This window comes from Notolepis coatsorum (assembly GCF_963971535.1).
Source record: "Notolepis coatsorum genome assembly, chromosome: 3".
NCBI classification, from domain to species: Eukaryota; Metazoa; Chordata; class Actinopteri; order Aulopiformes; family Paralepididae; genus Notolepis; species Notolepis coatsorum.
In genome coordinates this window covers 175,969,987-175,979,245 of record NC_140167.1, presented here as the reverse complement: position 1 = coordinate 175,979,245, position 9,259 = coordinate 175,969,987, and the positions used below count along the sequence as shown (strand labels likewise).

The following is a 9,259-nucleotide window of genomic DNA, read 5'->3' as shown; positions in this document are numbered from 1 at the left end:
TGCACCCTTCCCCTGTTATTCAATGACAGGAACAATACAAAGCTGGGCCTCTTCTCACAAATGCAAACAGCCGCAAATAATGACCGGTTGAAGGCCACTTTGTTCTGTACAGGGGCCTCTGTTCCATGGTGCTCTGTCAGGACTTTGAACAATAGGGCCTTGTATTCTTTTGGTGTCAGCTCAGGTATAAAAGAGACAGACATAGTCATAGAGACAACAGTGCAATCGTTTTTGACTAATACATAACCGCAATCATGACCATGGGAAAGGTGTGTGGAGCTTTTGAATAATTTCCAAGATGTTTAGCCTCATACACGTTTATCGTTAACAAATGGTATATTACACAATCCATACATTGTTAGATGTGCGGTTTTCAGTCGCCATAATGTTGTCCTATTGTATTTTCAGATCATCTTCTACGAGGACAGGAACTTCCAGGGTCGTTCCTATGAGACCAGCAGCGACTGCCCTGAGCTCACCTCCTACCTGAGCAGGTGCAACTCCTGCAGGGTGGAGAGCGGCTGCTTCATGGTGTACGATCGTTCTAACTTCCAGGGAAACCAGTACTTCGTCAGGAGGGGAGAGTACTCCGACTACCAGCGTATGGACATGAGCGACTGCATCAAGTCCTGCCGCATGATCCCCATGGTAAAACAAATGGGCCTGTTTATTTTCAATCCACAACACAGCTTCTATACCAGAGCAAAGCTTTTAGTAAAAAAAAAATTAAAAAGTAGCTAAATATATCGTCAGAAATGTATTGAATATCTAATACTTGGAAGGATGATGGAAATATGTTGTGTTTACTTGATTTACTCCTCCGTTTACAGCACAGAGGACAGTTCAGGACGAGGATCTATGATAAGGAGAACTTCGGAGGTCAGATGCACGAGGTGACAGAGGACTGTGACTCCATGATGGATCGTTACCGCATGTCCGACTGCCAGTCCTGCAACGTGATGGACGGCCACTGGCTGATGTACGAGCAGCCCCAGTTCAGAGGAAAGATGATGTACATGAGGCCTGGAGAGTACAGGAACTTCATGAACATGGGCATGAGCGGCACCAGGTTCCAGAGCATGAAGCGTATCATGGATTCCTGTTATTAGAACACCAGTGTATATAATAAAGGAGTTTAAATAAAAATGTAGACATTCCCCTTTCAATGGTTTCAACAGTACTTATTATTCAGCCATCGGAGATCAGCATTATCATTTGATTGTTGGGATGTTCAATAACTCATTTTATAGCAGGAATTCTCATGACACCATGCAAATAGCGGCACGGTGGTGTAGTGGTTAACACTGTCGCCTCACAGCAAGAAGGTCCAGGGTTCGATTCCCGCTTGGGGACCAGGTTTCCATGATGCCAGTTACCCAGGTGGGGTATCTCCCAGGCCTTTCTGTGTGGAGTTTGCATGTTCTCCCCGTGCTCGCAAGGGTTTCCCCCCCGATAAGATAAACCCAATGGAAAAACATGCACAACAACAAGATCGCTAACGCTGTGGCGTCCTTGACGAAGACGGACAGGAGCACTTGGATTGGTCCCCTGGCGCGGCTCACGTTGACGCCTGTCTGCTCCCGGCTGCCCTTGGGGGGGAAGGACGACGGGATGGGTTAATCGCAGATACGAATTGCATGCATGCATCGCATGTGTGCCAATTGATGACCTCGGAGCAGGTCCTAAATTATTATTATTATTATTATAACAATATCATAGTGAGAACGTGATGAGTTCAGTGCTCAGCCAACTAGAGGAACTGCTGTTTCTACCCTGGCTGTACTACACATCCTGAACCTGGTTTAAACCTCGTAATACTATAGAGCTACACAAGATTTGTAGTACTCCATAGTATAGGGTATAAAGCCTTTAAACATTTATATATTTATGTATTGTATTTCTATTCACATAGAATTATGAAGGTATATTAAATTATGTATTTATATATGTTTATTCGTTATAAATATATATATAGTAAGTGAAAGATATTGTGCACATTATGAGTAGAAGATGTTTTCAGTAGTTACTTGCCAATCAGGTCTAAACTGAACAACATTCTGGCAATCAGGTCTAAACTGAACAACATTCTGCCAATCAGGTCTAAACTGAACAACATTCTGCCAATCAGGTCTAAGCTGAACAAAATTCTGCCAATCAGGTCTAAGCTGAACAAAATTCTGCCAATCAGGTCTTAGTTGAGAGACATTTTTACTTAAAAATATATGTATATATATATATATATTTTAAATATATATATGTTTGATTTGAAGACGTTAGATGGCAGTTGAAAACTGTCAACATTTAAACTTTCAAATTAAATATTTTACTGGTTCATCATTCCAGATGATTTCCCCAAGGGGATCAATAAATGAATATCTTATCTTATCGTATGATGCACATGATGATGATGATGATGATGATGATGTACAATATTTATGAGCCTTAAAGATTCTGTAGTCAAGGTGCGGCTGGGTATCGCAGTGGACTAAGTACTCGCCTACCACCGCAGAGACTCATGGGATCGAATCCAGTTGTCAGCGGTACCTCAGTCATCCCTACGAACACAATTGGCAGTGTTAGCGAGTGGGAAGACGGTCGGGTATGTGTACTGGTCAGTCAGGGAGGGGATCTGGGGGAAATAGCGTGAACCTCTGCACGCATTACGTTCCCCCAGTGAAACTCTTCGTTGTCAGGTGAAAAGAAGCGGCTGGCGACTCCACATGTATCGGAGGAGGCATGTGGTAGTTCTACACCCTCCCCAGGCCGTCAGTGGGGCAATGCGCGCAACCACCAGGAAGGGAATTGGCATAACGACTAAAAGTTTTTAAGGCCAATGAGATAGAAAAATATAATACACTCTCACACTGGAGTTACTGAAAAAAAAGAAATAATAATAAGGAAAATGCATTGTGTTATAGTTCATCACCACTGACCCAATCAAAGTTGTGTAAATGTTATGAAAAATATGCTACTCCCAAGACATCACTTTAGTCACTTGTCCAAATACTTATCCACACCAGCCCTTCACTTGGCTTTGGATAAACTAAACCTCTAATAGGTAGAAGTATACTTTGGTTTAACATAACATAAATCCCCCTGAAACAATACAGTAATCACCAGACAAGAGAAGTCATATCAATAGTTATTTAAAATCCCATTTCTTTCATAGATTTCTGTATTTGATTCGTTTTTATGTGAAGTGTCTTTGAGATATTATATGTAAAGCTCACTTTGAACCCCATTATTTACCCATTAACAAATTATTCTGATATAATTGGAAATTTTATAAATTCACGAATGAGAAGTGCTCAGTCAAAGTTGAATAAATATCTATCATTAAAAATTGCAATTTGTTTGAAATCTTACACTTGAAAGTCTTGACCTTGAGGATTTTGTGTTTGTGACAAAGCGGCTATTCTCTCTGCTGACAAGTAAAACAAAATATCTTTTGTAATTTTGCAGTGGTGCTATCTTTTCAAAACGGCTGACTATTGACCAAAGACAATTGATTACCATGACAATATGTTTGTGTTCCAAGAGGCTATAAAAGAGCCGTGCTCACCGGCCGGCACAGCAGCGTGACACACAATGGGGAAGGTAAGGCATGCTGTTGTGCTTAGAGCAGGCTTTGTTCGCCACAACCCTGTACATGGTTTGCTCGAGAGAACCAGACCACATGTCATACAGCTCATATAGTTGTCCATGCTTTTAGTTTAGTTTAGTATAGTTTGTTAGGATCCCCAACAATTGCAGTAGCTATTCTTCTCTACATTGTGACAACATAATACTTACATCATAACATAATACAGTACAGTAACATTACAAGTAAACAGGACAAAGGACTAGTACACACACAGAGAGACATAATACTTACATCATAACTTACAAGTAAACATGACAAAGGACTAGAGACTTGGACTAGTACACAAGATGAGCTCTAATATACACTAATCCAATATCCTATAATCGAACTATGTGAAATAGCTAAGAATACTATATGCCCACACATTTGTTCATACACACCTAATTTAACAGCTAATTTATGTTGATAATGTAATGATGTTGCAATGCATACTGTAAGCCCCAGTACAGAGTATTTAACCCCGTAATTGTAACTCACATTTACAATCACATTCGAAAAACATTAAAAAAAATTAAAAAAAAACATTAATCATTTCAATAGTTTCTACACATATTTTGTTCAAATATCCCTTGCTAAAACATGCTGTACATTTTTTAATTTTGTTTTTGTTTTGTATTTTACTGTTCAGGTAAAAGCTAAACAGACTGCCCCTTTAAACATGTTTTTTCCATGCTTGATATTCCATAGATCATATTCTACAAGGACAGTAACTTCCAGGGCCAGGCCTATGAGTGCAGCAGTGACTGCACCGACCTGCACTCCCACTTCAGCCGCTGCAACTCCATCCAGGTGGACAGCGGGAGCTGGATGGTGTACGAGCGCAACAACTTCACGGGATACCAATATTTCCTGAAGAGTGGAAATTACCCAAATTATCAGAAATGGATGGGCTTCAATGACTGTGTTCGATCCTGTCGCATGATACCACAAGTGAGCCTCGATACTTTCCCTCTCTTTTGTCAAATTCACCTGTGATCTGTCTTGTGCTCAAAGGCGCGGCATGGGGGTGTTCATAGAGAATTTAAAGTATACAGCAACAAGCAATACCACTGATTACCGTTGCTACCTCAGCTAACGTTACATAAAGTACATAAATTACTACTGATTACCATTGCTCCCTCAGCTAACATTACATAAGTTACATAAATGACTACTCACAGCCCTCCAGGCATTGCTGTTCATATCTCGGTCGTGGTAAGACCTGCTCGTACAAACGTGCCAAAATTAGCCTCCATTATCGATTGGTTTGTTTTGCTGTCGATTTCTCTTCAGATACCTCAGATTTGTAATCCTCCCTCCCCTCGGTTGATTTGATTGGTCCGTTGACAAGAAGGTGCCATTGACGCCTGTGCGCTCCGCAGCTAAAGTTTAAACTTTTTCAACAGAGAGCACCCGAAAAAGCGCAGCTTCAAAAACGCAAGGCGCAACAAAACCATTAAAAACAATAGAGAAAAGGTGCAGGTGCATTAAAAAAGGCATCCAATGTGATCACAGCTTTAATTGCCCACTGTGTGTAACGCTGAAAGCAATGGTTGAGGAAAATAAGTGATCACTCCGTAACCCATCTTCTCTCACGTGTCCACAGAACGAGGGACCCCACAAAATGCGGATCTACGGGCGCCCTGACTTCAGCGGCGAGATGAAGGAGATCGCCGAAGACTGTCCATCCCTCCAGGACCATTTCCACTCCAGCGACATCCGTTCCTGCAATGTCATCGAGGGACACTGGCTCCTCTATGAGCATCCCAACTACAGAGGCAGGCAGTATCTCCTGCGCCCTGGCGAGTACAGGAGGCAGGGTGACTGGGGAGCCATGAGCTCCACCATCGGTTCTATGCGACGTATCGTTCCCTCAAACTGAGAGGCTTTTTTTGTGATGCAATCCTCAAGTTTAGTTTTTTGTGATTAACTGTAAGACAGTAATAGGAAATTGGGTCAAAAAATAAAACAGTGTTGTACAGTTGAACAAATCCAGGCAGTTTCAAGTTTGTTGTACTGTGTGTGTGTGTGTGTGTGTGTGTGTGTGTGTGTGTGTGTGTGTGTGTGTGTGTGTGTGTGTGAATAACCTGAGTTAACATACATCTACGTATGTTATTAAGTGAGATATAAAATGAGGTATTGATGTCATCTATTTTTTATGAATCTCCTCACAGTCCATACACTTTGAGTATCAGTGGAAACTACTACTCCTGCACATCACTATATAGTCAAATGAATAAACATATTTTTAAAAAGGTCATGGTATACGCACACTGCACAAGATTTTGGAATGGGGAAAGTTTTTAGTCCTTATTGGCAGCGTGTGATAGTGAGGACCATTAGTAGGGTCATCTGTGGCACTTTTGTGACCGTGGAGAGCGAAGGTCTGTTTCTCAATGGATTTGTCATCTAGGAGGGTTAATAAACTAATTTAGCCGGGGTGAATTTTTTTTAAAGGCGGGGAAAATTCGTGAGAGACCAAAATCCAAAATGGCTGCCGTGGAAATGAACTTTTTAATGGTTTGACCTTCAATGATGCACAATACATGGTTTCAGAGCTTATTTTGATCAAGGAATACATATTTGGTGTTTATATAATGATTTGACCTATTGTCGACCTTCAAATGCAAGATGGCTGTCAATTTTGAGCTCCAAAATGGATTTTTCTCAAAATCGTCACAGAGCCTTTATATTAGGCTCTAATGAAAGCTCTGCTCATGATGAGTTGAATAATATACAGTATAAGTACAGGGAAGTAATCTCTGAGGTCAATAAAGTCAATGTTTGTGTGTAAACAACAGTTACTGATTTGTGGTTTTCCATTAAATAGGGTAGGCTACTGAGAATATGGTGTCCAGTTCATACCATCACATTTTCATAATGAACCAAAAATTATTTTGCACTATAGCCTAACATAAAATAGTATTCTGTATGCAAAGCTAGCAAGGTTAGTTGCTTGAGCCGAATTTAACCCTTGTGCGCTACTTATTTATTTATCTTACTTTGGTGTTAACAAAAACTCTGGGTCCGAATGTACCACCTCACTGGACAGCGCACTACCACTGCTATCAACCTGGGCGTAAATGTCCATGGCATGACAAGGAGTAAAGATAATAATAATAATATAGGACCTGCTCAGAGGTCATCAATCGGCACACATGCGATGCATGCATGCAATTCGTATCTGCGATTAACCCATCCCGTCATCCTTCCCCCCCCAAGGGCAGCCGGGAGCAGACAGGCGTCAACGTGAGCCGCGCCAGGGGACCAATCCAAGTGCTCCTGTCCGTCTTCGTCAAGGACGCCACAGCGTTAGCGATCTATTGTTGTGCATGTTTTTCCATTGGGTTTATCTTATCGGGGGGGAAACCCTTGCGAGCACAGGGAGAACATGCAAACTCCACACAGAAAGGCCTGGGAGATACCCCACCTGGGTAACTGGCATCATGGAAACCTGGTCCCCAAGCGGGAATCGAACCCTGGACCTTCTTGCTGTGAGGCGACAGTGTTAACCACTACACCACCGTGCCGCTATATAGTAGACACTCTGTACAAGAGTGGTGTCTGCATCAGCTATGCAGATACACTGCTCCTCTATGACCACTGGGCCCAGGGTAGATCCACCAGTGGATGGGTCAGCTCTGCAGCGTGCTCGCTCTGTGATACATGCACTGTCTCGTGTAGACAATCATGGTACAAGACCACCACCTGAAAAGCAGCATGTTCCAGGATACAGTGGTGCCCAGTTCTGCTGTCATCCACCACCCAACAAGAGCAAGCCTTACTACCACACAACATACAATGAACCTCCAAGCAAGTCAGTGGTGAATGACATCATGGTGAAACATGTGGAGGCCATGCGGCTGAAGAATATTCCATTCTCCTTTCTTGTTGGTGACGTGACAACCTACAAGACGATCACTCAGCTCAAGGCGGAGAATCCAGAAATGTTCAAGGACATCATCCCAATCCTCGGAGCTTTCCACCAGCTGATGTCCTATATCTATGCCATCTACAAGAGATTCAAGGGCTCTGGAATGGCAGACACTCTGGTTACAGCAGGGGTAGTAGTGGAGGGGTCGGTAGACCAAGTGTAACCCAGGGTCCAGATTCATAACTAGCATAGGAACATAAATAGTTAATGTTAGTAGGTAAGAACTTTCTAGAAAGTAAAACATTCTAGGACCAGACTCCCCAGAACCCCATAGGATTGTGATAATGTAGTCCTGGGATAATATGCACAGGGACGTGCATTAGGATAGAAGGGGAGAATGTAACCCAGGGTTCAGATTAATAATTATCATAGGAACATAAATAGTTCCTGTTTATCTGTGAGCTACCACTTCCTGTTTTACCATGAGGTCCCACTTCCTGTATATAGAACGTAAAACAGTCTAGAACCAGCGTATGATGTCATGATAGAAGGTTCTGGAACCTTTGTGATATCATCCTATGATGTCATATAGAACGTTCCGGAACATCTTGGTTTCCTATAAAAACAGCTAGCGCTCCAACAGCCAACTTCTCTTTCCGCCTCGACCTCCGAACCAGCAACATCGACCAGACGGACCGGACTAACCAACCGACTGAAAGCAGCAAGTCTCAACCAGCATCCCGGAGCAGGCCAGACCACCCATCACCAAGAGTGCTCAGCTGGATAGATACCCGATGGCGAGCCAACCCCGGAACATTTGATATACCTCCAGACTAATGCCAGCCTGATGTGAATACCCATGATGCTCAACTATTGCTCAACTATTGCTACACCAACAGTCCGGTAGGATTGAACTGAACGAGACTACAAGGACTTCCAAGGGAGTCGATCCCGTTCATCTTGTGTTATTTTGATATTGTATTTTGTATTTGATTTGATTTAACTTGATATATGGATACGGATATTCTCCTATAAGAATTAGAGAGTAAAGGCTTAACCACTGTATGATGTCATAATAGAACCTTCTAGAACATAGAATCTTCTAGACCGTTTGTGGTGATGTCATAATAGAACATTCTAGATGACATATCGATTATAGCAGAATCACTTCCTGTTTGTGGTGATGTCATAATAGAACATTCTAGATGACATATCGATTATCACCTGACAGGGGTGATCATGACTTTCACAGATGGATGGAGTATGGTGGAAGATACCCACCTATCCCCTCTGTCCATAACTCAACTCATCATGAGCAGAGCTTTCATTAGAGCCTAATATGAAGGCTCTGTGTGACGATTTTTAAAAGAAAATCCCTTTTGGAGCTCAAAATTGGCAGCCATCTTGCATTTGAAGGTCGACAATAGGTCAAATGATTATATAAACACCAAATATGTATTCCTTGATCAAAATAAGCTCTGAAAAAATTGTATTGTGCATCATTGTAGGTCAAACCATTAAAAAGTAAATTTCCACGGCAGCCATTTTGGTCTCACGAATTTTCCCCGCCTTTAAAAAAAAATACACCCGGCTAAATTTGTTTATTAACCCTCCTAGATGACAAATCCATTGAGAAACGGACCTTCGCTCTCCACGGTCACAAAAGTGCCACAGATGACCCTACTACATGTAGACTCAACCATTAAATTACATGCTTATTCCACATTGGAATAATTGGATCTACACAGTCCTTATTCCAAACT

The 9,259-nt window shown here is 42.0% G+C and overlaps 1 protein-coding gene across 1 annotated transcript; it reads left to right on the top strand.

The window, feature by feature from the left end:
* Nucleotides 1-254: 254 nt before the first annotated feature.
* Nucleotides 255-1,109, top strand: LOC311224625 (gamma-crystallin M3-like; the record flags this gene model as incomplete). Its single annotated transcript, XM_084309665.1, has 3 exons — nt 255-269; nt 409-648; nt 831-1,109. 3 exons carry the CDS (start codon nt 255-257, stop codon nt 1,107-1,109), a joined length of 534 nt encoding a protein of 177 aa, XP_084165791.1.
* Nucleotides 1,110-9,259: the final 8,150 nt, after the last annotated feature.